The sequence below is a fragment of the Paroedura picta genome, chromosome 8 (genome assembly GCF_049243985.1).
Source record: "Paroedura picta isolate Pp20150507F chromosome 8, Ppicta_v3.0, whole genome shotgun sequence".
In the NCBI taxonomy this organism is placed as follows: domain Eukaryota; kingdom Metazoa; phylum Chordata; class Lepidosauria; order Squamata; family Gekkonidae; genus Paroedura; species Paroedura picta.
This window is the reverse complement of record NC_135376.1, coordinates 36,183,739-36,206,343: the sequence shown is the minus strand read 5'-3', so window position 1 is coordinate 36,206,343 and position 22,605 is coordinate 36,183,739. Positions and strand designations below refer to the sequence as shown.

General features: G+C 45.0%; 1 protein-coding gene across 2 annotated transcripts in view; it reads right to left on the bottom strand.

Annotated features, from left to right (window-relative positions):
• The window catches only part of ANO7 (anoctamin 7), a 47,137-nt gene that overhangs the window by 1,174 nt on the left and 23,358 nt on the right, over positions 1 to 22,605 (bottom strand). For both annotated transcript variants that reach the window (XM_077349030.1, XM_077349031.1), the window contains exons 11-24: positions 20,554 to 20,644; positions 19,654 to 19,750; positions 16,569 to 16,712; positions 16,352 to 16,489; positions 13,407 to 13,505; positions 13,219 to 13,321; positions 9,540 to 9,651; positions 7,920 to 7,974; positions 7,242 to 7,339; positions 6,068 to 6,216; positions 3,921 to 4,126; positions 3,060 to 3,202; positions 2,330 to 2,420; positions 1,239 to 1,358 (exon numbers count right to left, since the gene is read on the bottom strand). In XM_077349030.1, the coding sequence (XP_077205145.1) occupies positions 1,239 to 1,358; positions 2,330 to 2,420; positions 3,060 to 3,202; positions 3,921 to 4,126; positions 6,068 to 6,216; positions 7,242 to 7,339; positions 7,920 to 7,974; positions 9,540 to 9,651; positions 13,219 to 13,321; positions 13,407 to 13,505; positions 16,352 to 16,489; positions 16,569 to 16,712; positions 19,654 to 19,750; positions 20,554 to 20,644 (1,646 nt within the window). The remainder of the gene's footprint in view (positions 1 to 1,238; positions 1,359 to 2,329; positions 2,421 to 3,059; positions 3,203 to 3,920; positions 4,127 to 6,067; positions 6,217 to 7,241; positions 7,340 to 7,919; positions 7,975 to 9,539; positions 9,652 to 13,218; positions 13,322 to 13,406; positions 13,506 to 16,351; positions 16,490 to 16,568; positions 16,713 to 19,653; positions 19,751 to 20,553; positions 20,645 to 22,605) is intronic.

Below are 22,605 nucleotides of genomic sequence, written 5' to 3'. Positions count from 1 at the left end.
TGGTGAGGCCGAGACCCCTCTGGGAGAACTGACTGGCTCAAGGTCACCCAGCTAGCTGCATGTGGAAGAATAGGGAATCAAACCCAGTTCTCCAGATTAAAGGCCACCATACTAATTTAATATGTTCAAAAAACTTAAATTGTATTCTGAAGTATATTCCAAGCCAAATTCCAATGTATCTGGGGCAGCCCCTCTCCCCTGGTACCCACACATCCAGAGCCTGAAATAATTAACAGTTGCTAACATTTTTATTACCCCAAGGAAGCCTTTCTGTGGTCATGTTACAAAGAAGCCTAGAGAAAAATATCCTGTCTGTTTAATAGAGGCTTAATATGTAGGACTGGGCAGGTGGCCTAAGCCTCTGTTAAGAGACATTTTTCTTCAAGCAGGCAACAACATTACTTGTGAGGAGTGGTTGTATCTGTCTAGAACACATGCTTGCCTGGATCAGTGGTTTCTGGGTGGAAGAAACACATGAGGCAACATTCCAGAATGTTTTTTGGGGGGGGGGAGGGGGGCTAGGGTAGCAGTACTGCAAAAGGCAAAAGTCAATGGACTACTGAAAATGATTTTTTGTCCTCAAAGAAAATAAAATTACTTCAGGGTCATTGTTCACTAATGGTGAGATGAGTGTCTTAGACTTACCCCTATTAGAACTTAGTCTCTATGTATCTTCCAAAAAAGTAGGATGGGAGTCTACCAACAATGATATTAGCAGGATTTAACTGTATGCCAAAAAACATGCGACTTTTGGCCTGTTAAGGCTGAAACAGTTCAAAATTCAGTTGGTAATTGCTGTCCCTTTAGCCAATTAAACTTAAATTTTCACATTGCTAAAGCCTCAAAAATGCATTTGAGACAATATGTAGTGCAGTAAGCACGTGGCAAAATGGGGATTTTTTTGTACTTTTACTGAAACTGATTGTTTTAAGTTGTGCCCTTAAACTTATAGCAAGATCCCTTAGTACTATAAAAACACAGGGAGGGTTAGCAGCTGAGTCGAAAACTGTTTCACCATCCCTCTTTGTCCATCCACTAACACTCTAATCATAACCACTTGGTTGAAGTCTATGCACACCCCTAGTTTTATACATAAACGTGAAAATGAATGGAAGCAGTAGAAGGGCAATGAAGACTGCACTCTGAATAAGCCCTGCATTTCCAATTGCTGCTAAACCTTTATATATCTAGCATTTCCCAAGATAAACAGCATAGACTTTCTGATCAGTATAAGTTACCTTGTTCTCAGCTAGGGCTTGCTTCGCTAGATACTGTTCTCGCTTCACCTTTATTGCCACTGTTTCGGGGATATCAGGCACCATCATATCTATCAGGCGTGCAATGAAGAAAACGACATGCTGGAAGGGAGAAACTTGAATAAGTTTTATCCAAACTATAACAGGTAAATCCATAAATGCCAACGATGTAAACTGTTTCGGGTTCCCAGTAGGCAAAAAGGTGAGTACAAATTATCCTGGATGGGGGGAGAATTTTCTTAGAAGCCAAAGTGTACATTTTTTGTTAAATTCAAACACTTATGTTATTGTGTACAAGCAGATCACTGTGTAAAATTTGGACAAATGTCAGTAATATACCAGATTATTACAGTACATAACCTAGCAGCGTGATTCTTAATTACATGAATCAACCAGATACAGGTATGCTAGCTTAGCACCATACCAATTATTTTAAAATAGTGGAGAATGAGCAGCAGTTTGGTCAAAGTTTTGAAACTAATAATATGGCAGCACCCTATGATATTCCTAGCTGTGTTTTTAGTGAGGCTTTCAACATTTCTACAGAAATTACAGTGCATCTAGAGAGGGAGATATTCTGCACGTTTCCCTTCCTCATTGCACCATAGGGCAAAATCTCTTCCAAAAATCTAGGTTCTTCTTTCATGGGTCTCTCCCCCCCCCCCCCAAGTTTCTTAAACTGAGGGTGACACTCCAGGATGAGTTTTTTCTCAACCCACATCAAATGCTACTTGGGTATTTGGGGGTGTGGCTGTTCTTCTGTGATGTCACGTTCTGTAGTGACAATACTACTGTCAAGCAAAATTTATTCAGGGTAAGGACACAAATTGCTTCCTTTCTCCTTCCCACACTGCTAGATCTGAAATTGTCTTCCTCCTTAGTAATATTGTCAAATAAAAATAACCCCACAGCTACAGTTGAGCTTATGCTCTGTGACCTATTCACAGCCTCAAAGATAAGCTTTCAGGAAAGCATATCTTTTCATTTGAGGTCCTTGAAAGCTCCCATTCATGCTCAAAATGTTTTATAGTGGCTGGGCAGATGGAAATACGCCTCTATGGAAAGAAAGATACCTCAAATGCAATTATGAAGCCAAGGCGGATTGCCAGTAGATTCCAGTAAACTAGTGAATACCTGCCACTGTTTTCTCTATATGCTCGGTATCTGTGAAGATAAAGAATTGTAATTGCCAAGTTATAGCAGCCACCCCCTGAGCAGCACAACAATACAGACTTGGAACAATTTGTATGGCTTCTTTCAATGCATTCCTTATAAACCAGTATTGAACTAAGAATACATCAGCAAAAAAAAAAAAAAAAAAGTGGAATTAAGTTCTGACTGCCAGACTGATGGCTCCCATGTACTTAGCTGAACTATTCAGAGTTCTGGTATGCACACTTTGATGGGAGTGTCACAGAATACAGTATTTCCAAGCAAGCTTGCATAAGGTTGCACATCATACTGATGAGTCTAAACAGTATGTTAAACGCTTTGCACATGAAGATTGGCCACCACATCATATGTACCTGTCCATTAAGAAATGCATTCATTTTCCCCACCCTACAAACAAAAAAAGTTGAAAGGTGCCATTCCACACGTTTCAGGCCCAAATCCTCCCTTAAAAAGATCAACCACCCACATTCTTATAGTACCTGATCTTACAAAAGAATTTATTTTGTACTCCCAACAGGATAACCATTGTTTACAAGCCATTTTGGAGGCCTTATTATCTCTACAATAATTTTCAAAGCAGTGGAAGCTATCCTTAGGCAATAGAGCTAACAGAAAAACAGCAGATCCTACCTGCATGTAGCATTGTTCTCCAAGACAAAGGATTTGGGGGCATAGGCCAAGGTGAAATCAACATAACCCTGTAAATTGCTGGCACGAGTGTACTGGTAATACAGTCGAGGGAGGAAGTCACAGGTGAAAGCAATTAGGAATGCCTGAAATAGGAGGACCAGAACAGCATCTCACTTTCCCAGCACTACTTCCTGCTCCAGTTGTTTAGAGACATGCACAAAAGACTTACTTATTCCAACTGTTGATGAAACAATCATCAAGTATTTATTATATTTCTGCAAATTTCAGTGGGAGCATTACCAATGCTCTTAAGATCCATCTGTAATTCTAATATTGTTAAAACTAAATCTGCATTCTGGCCTTTTCAACCTGTGAGACAAATAGAAGCTCTCCTGGGCCATTTCAGTTTAGAAAGATGGCATGGGGTGAATTAAAGCACTCTCTTATCATATGCTGTGGTTACGAAGATGTTACTGAGGTATAACCTAGGAGGTTACCAAGGCTATAAGTCAGCTGTGATGGGGGGGGGGGGCTTCCTGCAAGTTCTTCCTGTATACAAGCAGCTTGTATGACTGCTTTCTCATGCACTTAATGTATGAATTTGCTCTTGAATGGATCACTGCCCCTCAGCAAAAAGCCATGTTTTTCCAAACAACAGAAAGTGGTCTGCCTTCGGAATGCATCATTAAATCCTCATTTGCCTCAGTGAAAGGGAGCACCAAACATGCAATCAATTCACAAGCATTCACAAGGCAAAGAGGAATGACAGGGCTATTGTTCCTAGTAAAGATCTCCCAACAAAACTGGATTCACTGCGAGACTGTGTTCTGCAGATTTCCCTTTCATCCCTGTGCTGCTCACATTGCTGATTACGGCCAGGTGCGTGATGACCTCCAGGATATTGAACCAGATGCCAATGCCTTGAGCCCGCTCCACAACTGGCCGCCGATATTCACAGACAAACTTCTGGGCATCCAAGCGTATTTCCACCCAGTTGTTGAGTAGAGCAAAGAGAGGTGCCAGTGGGCAGGCAGCCACAAAGATGGTGATGAAACCAAACTGCAGCACTAAGGGGGAAAGAAGAAATATTAGCTCACATGGCAGAGGCAGAAGAAGAAAGGGACATGTCCTGCAACAGAAAAGGCTCCATAATCCATTCTTCCTTTGGTTGGGATAAAGCTGATGGCATTATATCTAACACAAACTAAAGACCAAGCTAGATACCACAGCTGGTGATCTGTGAATGGATCTCTGATGTGTTTCCATTAAAGGCTGTCCTCCTGAGCTTTGATTTTTGTACTGCTGAAGGATTTCTCTTACACAATTAGCTAGGTTTCCATACACCAATTAGAAATAAATCTCTGTCCATCCTCACAGGCAAAATCCTACTCCATATTTCAGTACCAGTTCAGCTGGTACCACTTCTCTTTTCTTTTTTATCCTATCAGATTACAGTCTGATTAATGTCTTCCTCTTCTCCAAGTGGTTGGCCATGGTGTTAATAAATTATCAGCTCTTGTTTTGAAAGCCAATTAATTATTGCTTTTCACTTGGCAGGTAAAAAGGCTGTGTTGTATTCTAAGTGTAGTGCTTGATAGGACAGGCACTGGAGAAAGGCTATATACAGACTACTGATCAGCAATAACAGTGGCTTTTGCTGCAAAATGAAAAGCAATGCATAACATTTTGTAAAAACTCCAAAAACTAGTATATTTTAGCTGCGTGGGTTTTAGTGTAAAATTCCAGAATCATTCTGGCTTTGGTCTGAAGAGCATTGCAAATTAGAATTACTAGACATCTTAGGACATGGTAAAATTAAAGGTATCCCTTCCCTTTTTATTTTCTGAGACTGAGTACTGCTTTAAATTATACCTCCTCTATCAGTGCCCTACATTGGCAACTAGAGGGATTGATGTGGAAGTGTTGCGTGCAATCAAGGTAAGGACTTTTAAACATGATGCCCACTGGGTGGCATCATGTCATAGGCAAAAGCTTTGAGGTAGCATTCACATAGGGCCTACAACATTTCAAATGATCATCAGCCTGAACATAATACCGAAACATTTAAAAAATGGCCTGGTTTTTGTTGACTGGTGAAAAACACCAATTAGATGTTCCCAGTGAATGACCTACAGTTATTTTAATTATCTGTCTTCTGTTCCTCCAGTTAATTCATACCCGAGCTGGAACTTTTTACTACCCGAAGAAGTCACGGCTTCAGAAACTGCTTCTGTGGTCTAAAACTTGCATTTCGGCCACATCGGTTGTGTAAAAAAACACCCCAACTTTCAGTCTTTAGGAATTTTGATTAGGAAACATTGCATTTTTCTTTTCTGCCCCCCTGCTACAAACACCAGCCAGAAGAACTGCTGCATCGTGTGGATGCGGAATCCTTTTCCTTCGGTCTAGACTCTAGATCAGTGGTCCCCAACCTTTCCGAGGCTGGGGACCGGCAGGGCATCGGGCCGCGCCCCCGCGGACCGCGCCCGTGCGGGCCACGCCCGCGGATCGGGCCGCGCCCGCGGGCCGCGCCCACGGATCGGGCCGCGCCCACGCCGCGCCCGCGGGCCGCACCCGCGAGCCGCGCCCGGGCCGCGCCCACGGATCGGGCCGAGCGGGCGTGGCCCGCACAGGCGCGGCCCGGCCCTGATTCCCTCTCCCCGCCTCCTGCAGTAAGAAGCTTCCCGGGCCGCAAGCTTGCGGCCTGGGAAGTTTTTTACTGCGGGGGCGGGGCGGGGAGAGGGAGCCGCGGCCCGGGGCCATGGCCTTTGCGGCCCGGCACCGGGCCGCGGCCCGCAGGTTGGGGACCACTGCTCTAGATAAACTGTAAAATGGAACTCTTGGCAGGTGTGCGACTGACTGTGTGCTGAGATCCCCGTGTCCATTTGTGGGTCTGAAGCAAAGTTGGGGGGGGGGGGGTTGGTGATCAGAACCTGAAGGCTATATTTTTATATCACTTTACTTAATCCCAATTTGCAAAGCTCCTCTTCTAGAATGTTGACTCATACCCATTTCCAGGTATTCGGCAAACAATCCCGCATAGGGCAGCAGTTCATAATCCTTCTCCCAGAGTGGATTCATGAGACCTTCTGGATCCTCCTTATTCCACCTGGTTTTTGAGAGACGATGCCGCCTATGCCACCAAGTTTTCACTTTCCTAAGGAGAGAAGAGGGACAAGATCAAGATTTCATCCTTTCTCAGATTACTAGACTCCACAAGGAATGCCCAGCTAGTGCCTACTTTGCTTCATTCACCACTAGCCAAAACATTTTATGGCCCCAGATTGCCAACATCTTTTGCAATTGCATTATAAACTTTTGTACACTTCTGTGACAGCGGCTTCCCTCCCCAAGGTCTTCCCTCTCAGATCTCCAAGGATTGTCCAGCTTACAGTTGGCAGTTATAAGGGGCCAGGAGGGCTGGATTGGCCCCAAATTCTGTGTGATCAGCCCTGTCTGCTTGCTTGGCTGTTCATGTCCAGCAGGTAGAATCTCTTTGGCCCTATTAGTGCTATTAAGATTATTCTACATACTGTGTGGCCTGTATGGCTTAGAGCAGTGGTCCCCAACCTTTTTATCACTGGGGACCGATCAATGCTTGACAATTTTACAGGCCCGAGGGGTAGTCTTTTGCTTAGGGACGCCACCGCCACCGCCACCGCTCCACTTGCTTTCCCGCCGGCGCCCCTGACTTCCCACCACCCGCTGGGGGGCACTGCCCGCAGGAGCTGTGCAGTGCCACGCCGAGGGGGAGCCCCAGCTATGGTGGCCACCGGAGAGCACCAAAGGTGAACCGGCGGCATAGTGGCAGGGCAGCAACCGGGGAGGAGGACGAGGAGGAGCCGTGGCCTGGAACCAACTAATCCATGGACCGGTCTCAGTCTCCGGTCTGGGGGTTGGGGACCGCTGGCTTAGAGGATAATGTGGGGAGTCTGTAACAAAAGAGGAAGCTATATATGCTGCACCCACTACTTTGAAGGAAATATGGGACAAAAGTGTGATAGTGACTTTCCTGCTGACACTGGTGGAGTGGTATACATGACCGAGGACAGCTACACGCCCTTGCATAAACACACACCCCCATTGGAAATCAGCCTTTAAGTACACAACAGTTAAGGTCTGAATGCCCATCCCAAGTTTACATGACTCTAGTAAAGCACAAAGTCCCAAGACATTACTCACGGGATGAGGATCTCCTGCACATTGTTAATTATTTGCTTTCCTACCATGATGACCAGCAGCTCCTGGGCAAGTTCAATGAGACAGCCACCTGGTCCACACTGGACAAACAAGAAGAAGCTTTAGAACAAGATATCCTTGACTCTACCAAATGAAGGCTCACATGACAGAATGCTTCTTTAAATACACAGATAATGGATGGATTCCTGTGGTTGTATTTTTCAGGGAGAAGGCTACACTAGAGCCCATCTTCATGATGGCCTTTGCTATGCACAGGTAATGATTAATACATATGAATTCCTGTAATATTTATTCTTGTGAATGTGAAGTGGTATATTCCTGACAGATCACCTCATCTGCTGTTTGAGAGATCTCAGTTCCCTATTCCCTCAGTATACTACTCACGGTGTGCCTAAGTCTCATGGCAAACCAAACCAGCCTCAGATATTTTCATCACAGGAGACCACTGGACAAGGCAGAGTAAATCTGGCCAGGAACATGGAATGGCTGGAAGATCTTTTGATGAGATATCCCACTCCCACTGGGCTTGAAGTTAACGAAGCTTCCTTCTTCATTATCTTTGGAAAGGTTTATTAGCTAAACCCATTTTTCTTGACAAAAGAGTTTCTTAGGGGTTGCTGGAGCCACATACCATGTCCTTGTCTCTTATGAGATACTTACATCCTCATTGCGGATGCCAAGCAATTTGCTGTAGTGTCCTGGATAGCCTACAAACCTGGAGAAGAAAACAAGCATGTCATGTCTCTGTCTTATACACCAGTGGTCCCCAACCTTTTTGAGGCTGGGGACCGGCAGGGCAACTGCCCGCCTGTGCATGCGTGCCTGCGCCCACGCATTTGCGCATGCATGCCCGCGTCCACGCATGGCGCACATGCGCGGCATTTTTTTCCAGCTGGCCACTGGCATTCTGCAGGGCTTTATGTAGTCCAGTACTACTAGCATACACACTCTCTTAATCCATGTAAAACTTCTGTTTTATTTGTACTACTGCCCTTCATTCAGAGTTTACATCACTTCCGGCCAGCAGATGGCAACAGGGCTCCACATATTCCCATCTTCTCCAATAAGCACTAACTGCTGGTAGAACAGCTGCTCAATTTTCAGACAAAATCTGTTGTGAAAAAAACTTTCAGACTCCTCATTTTCCACTGGGGTGAGGTAGGGGTGGGGTGGGCAGTCCAACCTTCACTTGTACAGAAACCACTACAGGCCTTCCCCTTGCATGTGGGTTTAAGAACTGCTCTTAAGAACCATTCTACACTTGGACCCATTATGCACGGAGGGAATAATGCACATTCGGGGTGGAATGGCGGTGACTAAAATCACCGATAACACACGGTGCTGGCTGCAACCGGATGCAGCTTTGGTGCCTGCCGCCAAAAAAGCCGCGTTAGCGAAACGCGGAAGAAAGCGCAGCTTCCTGGTGACCGGGGCGGAACCAGAGGCAGCGCTGGGATCGCCGCATGCATAATCAGTTACTTTGGGTTTTGCTGCCGTCGCACCCTGTCCCGTGCATCAGTGGTCCCAACCTTTTTGAGGCTGGGGACCGGCAGGGCAACTGCCCACCTGTGCATGCGTGCCCGCGCCCGCGCATGTCGCACATGGTGCGAAATCGCGCATGCGCGGCACTTTCGTGCATGTGCGAAAGTGCTGCGCATGCACGGTTTAGGTTGCGCATGGCGCATGTGCGCATGCGTGGCCCGGGTGCGGCCCTGATTCCCTCTCCCCCCCTCCCGCAGTAAGAAGCTTCCCGGGCCGCAAGCTTGTGGCCTGGGAAGTTTTTTACTGCGGGGGGTGGGGCGGGGAGAGGGAGCCGTGGCCTGGCGCCATGGCCTTCCGGGCCGCGGCCCGTGGGTTGGGGACCACTGCCGTGCATAACCGGTGTGCTTCGCGTCTTCCCCTTCGTGTTTTCCATGTGACCCGAAATCGCCGTTTCGGCGGCCGTGCATAATGGGCCTTACAGACACCTTTCTATAGGCAATGCAGACTGATTCCCTCGTAGGTTCATGATAAGGACGAAAGGTCTGGGTGGGCATAGCATGGTCCAGCCAGCATTGCCTCTTGAGGGGACAGAACTCTCCTTTCTGTTCAGCTGTGTGGCAACTTCCATTGTTACATGATGACAGGATGTCACGCTATTGGGATTCATAGCACCAAGTACTACCTGAGAGCACTCAGCTGTGCTTGGACCAAGCATCAATGGGACAAAACAACCTTTTAAGCATTGCCTCGTACCACAGAGAAAAACTGCCTCCCTTTTGTGATGCCCAAACAACTTACCTGCCCTTAAAGAATGCAATGTAGATGGGAGAAGAGTAGAAATTGACAAATTCAAAGACAAACACCTTAAAGGTAAAAGCATCTTCATACATGGTCTGTGTGCGATGCATTTCTGTGGAAGCAAACAAAGGGGTGCTATGAGAACGGTGCTTCTGTTCCCTCTGATATAGCATGGCAACCACCACATCTTTAATTTTCTGCTTGATTTTGAATGGATCAAATTTTCCCTCTCCCTATTCTCAAATCATCTCCATGGTGAAAAAATCAGTTGCAGGCAACAAGGACCTTCCTGAGTTATATCATGAAGTCGATATCTTACTCCCAGTGGCAGTTTCATCACTTTCATATTACGTTCTCCCTGTGACTTAATATCAAATAGAAAACCTGCCAAAAGATGGTACCACAGCTGCTGGAATACACTTGCAAGGAATTTATCCCATTGCCACATTGAACACTGTGGTTATTCTGTTCCACCTACAGAAAAATGTTATGATGTTAGCAGGATATGCACTCTAGCACCAGTGAACTAAGGGTCAAACTGGATGTGACAAGGGTACAGCTGCCATTTTGAAGTCATGTTAAATGCCAGTGTGGAGGGCTGAGGTGCTGTTTCCACCCACCCCAACATTTTATCAAGTGCCAACCCAGCCATAATCCCCACCCTCTGAAAAGGCATGAGGACTGGACACAAGGTTGAGATCATATCTAATTTGGCCCTAAGAAGAGTATACTACCATGGGCACATGATGCCTAGTTATGCAATGGGGCTCAAAACTGTCGCCAGTTTCTCTCACTCTCTCCAATGATATGTGTGCCTCCATTTGAAATAAAAATATAAAAGCATCCAGACAATCTTGGGTACAAGGCAGGTTATTCTTCTAGCTACTATTCATGGGATTCTGACTGGTATCACAGCGAGCTCTTTTGGATCATTATAGAGCAAGGAAGACAGGCTATATCTACCCATATTGAAAGTAAAAGAACATTTATATCATAGTTATGGCAGTCACAGATGGGGTAATGTAAAAAAAAAAAAAGGCAGAACTAGATATACCACCTGAAATTAGAAGAACTGGGGAATATATGTAGTGTTCGAACAAGAACATTTAAACATGAATGCCCCTCCTCTTAACAAAACAGGCTCTCAAGATGGTTTGCAGAAAGACAAAAGATAACACACAGCAATGATAAACAGCAATTAAATTGTTCAAAACAAAAATATTAAAACCACCCAAAAAGTCAAAGCCCCTGTTTAAAACACCAGTAGAGAGGAGCTGCAATTCACAAAAAGGAAAAAGATAGCATTTTTTAAAATGAAAAAGGATATGTAAATAAGCAGATAAGCAAATTACACAAGTCACATCTAACACAAATCTTGTTAGTCGGGGGGGGGGGGGTCCATACAATCAAAACCATAAAATTAACTAAGTGTAACTAGTGTCAACAATAAAATATGAACATTGCATTGCTGGGGTGTCACAACCAAGGAGGCCTCTCCAGTTGAAAGGAGTAGGTAGCAGATGGTGTGAAAGACCTTCTACCTGAGCCCCAAGAGTAGACAGTGCTGGTCTGATATAAGGCATCTTTATACGTTCACATGAAACTCTGCTGATTCTAACACCGTCCCTCACCCTTTGGACAGGATGGTCTCTGATGATCTCAGCTGACAGTCTGTGTACAGACATGGCCCCCTTTGCTCTGGAAAGGGGCTCCACCTGCTGACACAAACTTCTCTCAGAGTTTCCAGTTAAAAGCCAAAGGCATCCTGCCCACCCTGGAGTTTTTCTACGCTTAAAAACAAACTAGGATTTTGATATTCCATTTTTTTAAAAAACAGACCTTACACATTTGGACAATTACAAGTAAAATAATGTAAGTTTTAAAACAGAGCAAGATCTCACTCCAGAAGTGCAGGAAAGGACTCTTCAGCTCCTGTCACCAGTCAGAGAACTAAGGGGCCTCTCAAGAAGAATATCACAGCAAGAGGAAGGCTAGTCTGGCTCCAGCCACCCATCAGAAAATGAGCTCCTGAAGAGAGTTTGCTCATCATTCCCAAAAAGAAGCCTCCCCCTAACTGTCACAGGCTCTGAGACTACAGAGGTGAGGATAAAAATACCAGTCTCAGTCATCAGCTGCTGCATCTGCCGCCAAGCAAGAACATCAGGAAGAGAAGATCAAACTGCCCCCCTCCTGGATACCTTCACTCTAATGTGGTCTAATCTCCCTCTTTTGTCTCCTACCAACCATCCCTTGTGTGTCTTACATTTTTAGTTTGCAAGCCTGAGGGCAGAGGCTTGATGCTCTTTATGGGAGCTGCTTGGGGAGACGATTGTCTGCAAAGCAAGAGGTATGGTAACCAATTAAAGTGTGGACAGCTCACTGCAGGAATTGATTATACAGCATAAAGTAGATGGAAACTGAATGTTCACTACATTCCACAAATTTGTTTGCAAGTGGAAGATATGTGCTCAAACTGCTTCTACCAGGTTTCAAATGTTGGTCTGCTTTCATCCCTACCTCGTCTTTACTGGCTTTAAAAGCTGTTCTGTTACCCAAAATTGCTGAACACGTGTCCTAAAACACGTATCTTTGAGCTTGTGGGGAATATTAGCCCAAATGCTGCGAGAGGGGGGTAACTTAGCGTTTATGGATCGAAATGCCTATATATACCAGGGTTGATTACACCCGTAGGAACTCAAGGCAAACACAGATGTAAATGGTAAAATAGGAATATAAGCTTTTATTGAAAGGAAAATAACAAAAAACACACAAATAGCTAACACACATACAAGCAGTCATATAGAGAAGGGGGAGGAAGAGTGGAAGGCTTGATAGTTACCTGTCCGAGGAGTGGTGGGTCAGAGGAAGAAGCACGAACCAGCGTGGGAGGTCCCAGGTTGGAAGACACTCAAAGTGGCGGTCTCGGGCCACTATTTTTATGGGGTCCCAAAGGGGAGGGGACTAGGACTGGGGCATGGGCGGTGTAGGTAATTGGACAGGAGGGGTGCATGTGGGTGGACATGCAGTGTGCATGTGAGTGGACATGCGGTGTGCATGTGATGGGGTCTTCCCAGGGTCACTGCATTGGGAAATGTCCTTGCCAGGACAGGAGATGGGTGTTAATGGCTCTAGACAAAGAGTTAATGGGCTTAAGCCGGATGGCTACAGGGTGTCAATGGGGCTAGCTGTACGTGTTCAAGGAAGAGATTCCCCTGGCAGACAGGCTTAAGTCAAGAGACAAAGAGATATGTCCAGGGTCCCTGGGGCACACTGGCTAGAACCAAATCACTCTATCAGTAGTACAATGGGGTGGTGGGGGGGTCGAGAGAAGGGCATGGAGGCACCTGGATTTCCAAACCTGTAGCTGAGAACAAGCCTGGGCTTGTCCTGGTTCTCAAGATGGAGTCTGCTCTGACATTGCCCTGCCAGAGTGACTTGGTCTGTCCTGTGTCTAGCTTGCTCCCACGTCTAGACTGTCGCACTGCGCTATTGGTAAAGTAGTACAGTGTGCCAAGGCATAAGGCAGGGATCCTGCCACGCGTAACAGTTCTCAGAACACTTAAATGCATTGAGCAGAAAAAACTTACAATAATTAACATTTTATATTCTGGTTTCAAGAAGCAGGATCTTGAGCAGGAGATGTTGGGAGGGAAGCCACCCTTTAACACAGTCCACTTACCCCATTTGGTAAGAAATTGTGCCAAGGCAAGGTAGATTCTGGAAAGGATGAGGATGAAGATTAGATTCACCACTGAGCCTGTGATGCTGGCAATACGAGAGGCCTGAAGAAAGTAATAGGAGAGACTGTCAACTCCAAATTAAGTGGCCAAAAAGGGAGAGTGGAAAACAGTCACACAGATGTCTTACTGAAGCCACGACGAGGAAGTTTCCAGATCTGGACACAACCACAGCAATGATAGCCCGGTAAAGGATGATGGAAATCAGGAACATCACCACTACAGCGATCTGCAGGCATGATTGGTTAGAATTACTGGCAAGAAACCAACTTTGCGAACTCCATACAGGCCTTTAGAGCAGGGGTAGTCAACCTGTGGTCCTCCAGATGCGTTTGCTGGCAGGGGCTCATGGGAATTGTAGTCCATGAACATCTGGAGGACCACATCTGGTGGGTGCAGAGGCCCAGAGCTGGGGGGCAGGGCGAGTCTTGAGTTCAGGACCAGAGAAGAAGCCAGATTGTCCATCTGGAAGATTCTGGTTTTTGTTTGCTTGTGCAAAAGTGATCACTAGGATAATGTTACATGTTTGTCTCTAACATCTTGTTTGCTCCTTAGTTAGGAAGACATTATTTCCGTACAATAGATGGGGAAGTGAGACAGAGATGCAGCTTTATGGGGAAGTGAGACAGCTTTGCCCAAGTCCTAAGAGTTTGTGGCTGAGGTGAATTTGGAGCCAGGAACTTTCCAGGCCAGCATCATAGTGCCTTAGCTATACCAACTAAAGCACCAGACCACAAATCAATCTCACTGAGCTCTTCTTGACTCGGGAAATTCACACAACTGTGAAACCACCACCGTATGACAATCTATCATGGTGGGTGGATCACTTGGGCATGAAATTGGGGTCACTGGGGGTGGCAGGCAGTTATGAGTTCCTGCACTGTGCAGGAGGATGGACCAGATGGCCCTGGAGGTTCCTTCCAACTCTATGATTCTATCTCATTTTTATTGTGCCCTTCCTTCAGAGTTCAAGGCAACCTACATGATTGTTCTCCATTTTCTCCTTACAACAAGCACGGGGAGTAGGTTACGCTGATTGTGTATAACTGGATCACATTCATCCTACTGGTAATATAGGCTGAGAGGAGATGTGAACCTGAGCCTCCCTCTCTAAGCCCTAACACTGACCAATCTGATTCATGATGGATTCTCATTGCCATGCTTTTAGGAAAAGCTCCTTTACATGTTTACTCAAAATACAGATTAAATCCTTTATGCAGTAAATCAACTGCTTGGTTATTTGCAAAGTCATTAAATGAAAACAAAGACTCAGTCTGCATTCATGATTAAATCACAGATCTGAAAGGGATTTTGGGGGGGCGAGAGCCAGGAATCCCACTGCCGTAACACTGGGTGCCACAGCCACATCTGTAGGCAATCAGATTTCCATTGAGGAAAAAAACTAGACAACAAATATCATAGCCACTTAAAACCCAAAGAGGGCAAAATTCCATTTATTATTTACTAGTAAAGGTAAAAGGTAAAGGTAAAAGGTGTGCAAGCACCAGGTCGTGTCTGACCCTTGGGGTGACACCTTCTAGTGTTTTCATGGCAGACTCAATACGGGGTGGTTTGCCAGTGCCTTCCCCAGTCATTACCGTTTATCCCCCAGCACCAAGCTGGATACTCATTTCACCGACCTCGGAAGGATGGAAGGCTGAGTCAACCTTGATCCAGCTGCTGGGATTGAACTCCCAGCCTCATGGGCAGAGCTTCAGACAGCATGTCTGCTGCCTTACCACTCTGCACCACAAGAGGCTCTTTATTTACTAGTAGCAAAGCCCATTTTAAAAACGGGCTGTGAAATGGGTAGGGGAAGGCCCCTCCCAGCTGCAAGCCCCTCCACGAGCCGGCAACAGGGCTTTGCAGCCCAAAGGAGGCTGGAAAAGCTCCTTCTCCCTCCCTCCCAGGGGCAGCCTCTCTTTGGCGGCAAAGCCCTGTCGCTGGCTCTGGGGAGGCTGGAAAGACTCCCCCTTGGCTCCTACCCATCAGCAGCATCTCTGTGGCCCAGTCTCCTGTTCGGCAGCAAAGCCCTGTCTGAAGGCAGTGGTACTGCTAGCTGGCAAGGAGGGAGGGTGGGAGCTGGAGGGGGAGGGGGAGGGGGAGGGCCAATTAGGGTGGACCTGGACAGACAGGGCCCTGGACAGTCTCCTCCCAGGAGGCTGTTTCCCAAATATAAGGAGCAAAATAGTGTTAAGGATTTGTATTCATATACTCTCTCCCTTGCAGCTCAGGGTGGTTTACAGAACACATTGGATGAGTAACAGAGTCCAAGATACACTGAGGCTCTCCTTTAATAGGAGATGTCAGCCCACACAAAATTATATATGTAGATATGGCCATGTTGACTGCTCCAAGGGACTCTACCACACACTGTTGGGGTGAAGAGCTCATTGGAGAGTGAACCATTTGTCTTTGCAGACACGTAAATTATGACTTTGCTTTCTGGGCAATCTTTCTCCTCTTTCCAAGTTCTGTCTTTAACCAGGATATCAGAAATTGTATTGGTAAGTCAAAGAATTAAGAACAGGTGACATGTCTTCTGCAAATCTCCCCAGTGCTCCTGTATGGCTTTCCACAAGGAACAACAAAAAGAACTGCATGGACTCTACTCATTCTGCCTCAGCTGCCACTTTTGACCGTGGCAGTTCAGGGGCAACAAGCTCAGCCATTAAATTTTAAATTAAACTCCACTGTTACAAGGTTCTTAGGGCCAGGAAACCCATAGTCGTTTTTTTTAAAGCCTGAATCTGGCCCTTAGAAGAGGTACACTGGAGGAGACAGGCAGTTTAGGTTGCCAGGATGGTCCTGATGGAAGAACTTTTGCTGGAGGGCTACCAGCAGCCAGAAGCAAGCCAAGCCAAGCTCCGCTAGTTCTGTTTGCACTGCAAGGGCCATTCACCCTGGGTTACTCCTGGACCATTTTAACTCCCCAGTCTGCCCTGAAATTAAATATTCAACTTGTTTGATGGAAGACTGATTAGCCAAGAAATGAGCACCTAAAAGGGCTTTAATTGTGACCCGGCTCTGTTTGACCTCCCTCTTTCCATCCTCACAAAACAGCAGTTCCCTCACCATCATGATGATGACCATCGATCCTGCAACGATTCGATTGAAACGATTCTGCCTGGGGAAATACGGTTCTTCCTCTCCAGTAATTGGATTTTTAGTTGTCATGGGAGCCATGGCAGTGAACTGGGGCCGTGGTCGTTCCTACAATAAAGACAATCTGAAGTTTACAGTGTATCAATGCGGGGCCTTAGCTGCATTCACATTTCCCCAAGGCCAGTACCTCAATATCTTCGAAATCCGAACAGTCCCAGCGGTATGTTAGGGTGGCATTCATTCGCTTCCAGTACTCAAGGAATGTGACTGCCCACAAAGACATGAAGATACTGAAGAAGACCGTTCCACCATGGTCAAAGAGGCGACCTGCCTGAAAAGCAAGAAAAGAATTGAAGAGTGTTGCAAAATACACTTGGCAGGGATAAGGGGGCAGTGAGCTAAAGTAGATATAATGGCAGTAGACTTATGCCTGTAAATCTGGGGCTGTCCCATTAATGAATAAGAGCGTGGAAAGGGGAAATATCATGTGGATTAATGGTCAGAAGGTTGCTGAACCCTCAGAAAACAAGAACATGGAGTTGTAACATGTTGTTTGGTGCTAGAGTTGTAAAAAGGGTTTGTTGTGCAATGGATTAAAAGCCGAATTATGGGAAATACCTGAGTAATATACTGCTTAGTGAAACAACCAACCAAAATAAGGTACTAGATATTTCATGTTTCTTTTGATCTTGGTATAACTTGTATATGAAGATAATTAAAGCTAAGATTACATACATGATAGATTTTGGATCATGAGTCACAAAACACACCTTTAAAAACAATATAGAAAAAGATGATCTCTTGCGCCAAAGAAATGTAAACTCTATAGCAAGATAATGCAACACACACTCTGCACATGTAGCTAGATCTAGAATGTCCTTAAGAACAGTACGGGCTCAAAACCTCTAGCAGATACACAAACCTCCCACTAAAGATTAAAAACCACACAATCATAATGCAGGTACCTTCCTTTGGTTCAAATATTGCAGTTTTGTTATTCCTCACAAGCAACTGGTTTTTTTTTTTAGTTTTAAATATCACCACATGCCCTCCTGCTAGTACAGAGGAAAACATTTCTCTAGTTGCTTGCCCTGGACACTGACTCATACGGCGCTGCATAAAGAAGATATGAAAATATTAAAAAGCCTTTCCCAAGTAGGTTTTGTCCTGGGGGGGCAATAGTAGGTAGCAAGCCTTTCACCTCCATCATAAGTGAGTTGAAGTACTGATTAAACTCACAATTAAATAAAGTGATTAGTCATTGCCTAATCGTGTTTCTTCTTTGTGGTAGCAACATTTGCTAATCTGCCACATTTGCACCCGTGGAACTAGAAGGAACTAAAGGAGAGGAATGGCATGCCATTCCCCCACCCAAGTCAGACTGCTCCTGGGGTTTAATAATGAGCCATTCACTCTTCTAGGCAACTGCTCAGCTTGTTCCCTCTCCTGCTGTTGCAAGCCAGGCAGCTGGAAGCTTCTGCGGTTGAGAACAGAGTTTCATGTAATTACTCGACTAGAAGTGGGGAAGAGGCGAGGGGAGCAGAGTGCCAGCCAGGGAGTGAATGTTGACAGGCCGGAGAAAGGCATTAGTGGATGATACTAGGAAGCCTAGAATCTGGTTCTAGGGGTGGGGAAATGTTTCCCTTCCTTATTGCTCCTTCCATCTCTTTCTCTCCCCTCAATGATGCTGCTCCTTCAGAGAGAGTGTGAGAATGGGAAGACACCTTTGCAAAATAGGGAAGGAAGGTGACATTGACTATCTTGTCAGTTTCCTCTTGAAAGCAATGAAGCCATAGTGAAACTTCACTACAGGAAGGAAAGCATTCTAAAAGCCTTTTCCAAATATATTCTGCTAGTTTCAAAGCCCATTTATAAAAATGGGCTTTGAAAGGGGAGAAGGGGGAAGGGGCAGAGGCCGGCCACCCTCCTGCCAGCTTACCGGAGAGTAGGCGGAGGGGGAGGAGGCGTGGTTCCAGGCAGGGGCAGGCTCTGGGGCTCCAGCACGCGGTGACGCAGCTTGTGGTCCCGGGCAGAGGGGCGGAGGAATGGGTGGCAGCAGATGGAGGCCTGTGCATGCCTCCCCATACACTCCTTGGCCCCCGAGTGACACTTGGAGAGGCGAATCAGGAGCTGCAATTTGCCCCTCCGAGTTTTTATCATGGACGGGGCCTGCCCCTTTCTCCTCCCAACTTGCCCTTAGGGCTTTATTTATATCGCTCCACAGGAGCGGTTACAGATGTGGAAACCGTGGATAAATGACTACAAATGTCCATCTAATTACCACCACCAATCACATAAAGAGAAACCATATGAAGGTTGTAATGTAAATGAGACTGGATGGTCATCACAGAATCTGGATACCACCCCTTTTATCAGCATTTCTGTGTTTCACACACGGCCACTAAGTAAGTGGGCAAAAGGCTCAAAAGCTCATTAGCAGTACATCTAAATTTTGCTTTGAAGGCCACTTTCCTTTTCCATTTTACAGTCTCAGTAATAGAAAAGACATCTCATGCTGCATCATAAACCTAATCTGACTAGTGCAAGGCTCATTTTCTCTTCCACCACAAGAATTATCTTTCTGGGAGCTATAGCAGTAGTTCATCAAAAAAGACAAACTGATTCCCCCAACGAAGCTTTTGGTGAGTTGCACAGATAATTTTTGGAGACTTAAACTCAGTAATAAAATATTTTAATCCGATTTTGCGCCATCAGTCCTGGTCTGGTTTTTTATATCCTGTAAATATCAAAGAAACAGCAACTGGAATCTGTAGCTCCTATGTCTTACACCTGAACTCACCTAGACATAATTGTCTTTTATAGCATTTTTGTTTTACCTAAAAATAGAGGTGCTGGAACAAAGAGGGATAATTTCCACTCCACACTGATCATTTTCCAGGTAGTCATTTGTTCAGCACCTTCTCACACAAATGACAGCAAAGACAAAAAAATGTCCAAACCATTTGGAAAATCTGAAATTAATCTTCAAATGGTGGCCACAAACATATACTAACCCTCAATGATAGGAGAGTTAATATAGGAACCTTCCCCTCTATGGCACATCCTCTCTATGTAGGATGGGTGCTTGTGAAGAAGAGTAGCTATGCCTTCAAAGGATCAGAGTAATCTTTCGGAGTGATTAAAGGAAAATGTTTTCTGTCTGACAATTCATACTGGGCACATATTGAAAGTCTAATCTAGCATCACTGTAGCTTAAACATAGAATTTCTCACCATGCTTTAAATTATTTTAATCAGAGCTATGAACAGTACCTTAAACATTGGGCAAATTGTTGAGAGGTTCCAGTATGGACAGGATTTGCAGAGTGGGCACATCTGGTATTTACCACCACTGTTACAGATTTCATCTCTACAGTTCGTACAAAGAGAAGGGGAAAAGTGGGGAGAAGAAAATAATTAATCCATTTGATTAGCATGCTATAGACTCTTTTAATCTCTTCTGAAAGTTCATTTCCTGGGCCCCAATGATGTGATCTTGCAAGATTCACAAATAGATATCTCATGATCTTTTTAAAGTGGAAAAAAAACCTGCACAGGGAAAGCTGGGAATCTGGATTAGGGTCACAGTAGGGAGAAGGCTTAATCCCTTTCTGCCCAACATCATTTCATCAACCTCATTCATGCTCTCTCTCTCAGAGCTACTATTTGCTCCACAAGAAATGTTCAACAATAACCATGGTGTTGTTGTGTCCCCCTACGGGGCAGATGATGGCAGGGACAGTTGACCAAAATACTGTAAACAGCAGAGGGGGAAAGGGCAGATACCTCTTTATGGTTCTGATCCTAATCTACACCCACAGATATTTCTACACTGCCAATCTGTTTACAAATCTTCAATGTCACATCAAGCTTAGCTCTTTACTGCCTTGGTACTCTATGCTTCTAACTGATTGAACAGGCACCTGCTGAGCAGCAGAGTCCCCTTTCATATCCTATCTGTATTTTAGGAATGTAGTTTTAATGAAATTTGGGCAACCAAGCAAAGAAATCTGATGAGTCAAGCAACTCATTTTGGTTGATAGGACATCTTGAAGCATCACAATCCGCTTGAGAGCAACTGTTGCAGTATTCATGTGAAAGTCAGGTACTACAAAGCTCTATAGAGTTCCTGTATCCCTCTTGAGACAGGATGGAGGGAAGTTCTATACTTACGCAGGTATGTCCTCAAACATCATAAAGATACCAATTATAAAGACCAGTGTCCCCACTATAGCTGCTGGAAAGAGCCATCCAGTATAGAAACCTGAAACAGCAGAGGCAAAGGCAATGCTGAGACAGCAGAAGCAACCCATCTCCAAAATGTCACTTCAGAACCCATGATCTGAAAAGGATACATAGCTTCAGGTAAATTTTATTGTGTTATTTTATTATGTCTTATTGGGAACCTCTGCAAGCCAGCTTGCTGGGAGTGGCAGTATACAAATCCAATAAATAAATAAATAAATAAATAATAGTGAACAACTATAAATCTGGCAGTCATACTCAATGTGTTACCACCACCAGGTGATCACACAACTATTAGATGCATGGTGATCGTGGGAAATGTGCTTGACCTGCACAGTGTTGCTATGAAGCCCCTGTGTTTGTCGGCCTCTCTTTCCTTCTCCACCTTAGCTCTGGGACCAGCTTTTGCCTCCCAGAAATGTAGTTTAGGGTCATCTCTATAACAAAAATTGAGCATAAGTAGGAAAGCAGCAGGAGTGGACACCACTTCACCCTGATCTCATCCTGGTCAGTGGAAATCAATGACAGCCGCACAGAGATCCAGAATTATTAGGGCTTTCAGATAATTAACCAGGACTTTTCCTGATAAAGCTGCCTTCTGACACAATATATCATTACTGCTTAAAGCATTAACATTCTTACTAACCTTATTTTAAACATTACCATTATTACTAATAAAGATAAAGATCCTAGCCACATATTAGCATTCTTGGTCAGAAGTTTTTTCTCCCTCCATGACACAATACTTATAGCTGAGAACTACTGTTGACATTACAAGTTTTCACCAAGTAGTCAACACTGTTTCTAACATGCAATCTCCTCATTTCAAACTTCTCTTCCTTTCCTCATCAATATATCTAATGCTTAGCATTGCCGCATCTATGGATACTTAAACCCAGAGATCAGGGCCATGGAAAGATAGGACATATCTTTCAATAAACCCAAGTAAAGGCCTAAATGGTGTAGAAAAATCTGAAAGCCACAACAACAGAACAAAAACTGGGTTAACCCCCTAATGATAAAAGGAGTGCCCGTAGCTTTATGACACTGATGCCCTCAGTGGCCACTGATAGGCAACCACAACAGAATTCTAGCCTTGGTTTCTGTCAGGAAAAGGCAGGGGTAAAGGGAGAGGCCCTTTCCAGGACTGTTGTGGCCTTTGAGAGAGGACTTCAGGTCCCTGTTGTGAGGAAAAGTTTCAGCATGAGGAATAAATAATATAGTTGAAAATGAGAAACATGTAAAAGATAGGGTGGTGGGTGGGTGTGAAGGACAGCAGGAAGCAGGGAAAGTTGGAGATATGGTGGTTGATGGGAGGAAGGAAAGAGGAAATAGTGTAGGGAGGGGATACAGGGAAAAGTTAGGTATCACCCATAAGTCCTGGCTTGTTCCCCTCAGCAAAACTGGGTCAGGCTCACAAGTTCATCAAACCTTTGCCAGTGAGAGACTACTATAGGGAAGGAAGGAGGGAAAGCAGATGACAGGAAGATAAATAAAATGGGAAGGACAATGGGAAACAGAAAAAGGAGAGAGCCTATGGGGGCTTTCTGGGAAAGTCAAAAGGAGGTAGGGGAGGGGAAAATGAGACAACCCTTGCAGGTCCTTGTGGTCTCTCATTTGTATCAAAACATAATGTGGCAACTTTCAGGACATGGGAACTTCTTCCTTCTCATAGTAAAACTGAGTTTATATGGACTTTCCTCCCCTTTCTCAAGCAGGGAAAGGGGGAAACCTTTTATTTCGTTTCTATTCTTATAGTAGGAGCCTGAATCTGACCCAAAGTGTATACTTCCGCTGATCTCACCTTCCCTACTTTTCTTGTGAGTCCCCACTTGTAGCTAACTATTAGTGCCGATTTCCCACGCAGAGATCCAGATCAACAAGCAGGGATAGGATCCCAGATGTTTGGGCAGCCAATAATCCCAAATGAAATCCTCATCAATAAACAAATTGGGACAGTTTAGAAACAGTCAGAAGGGT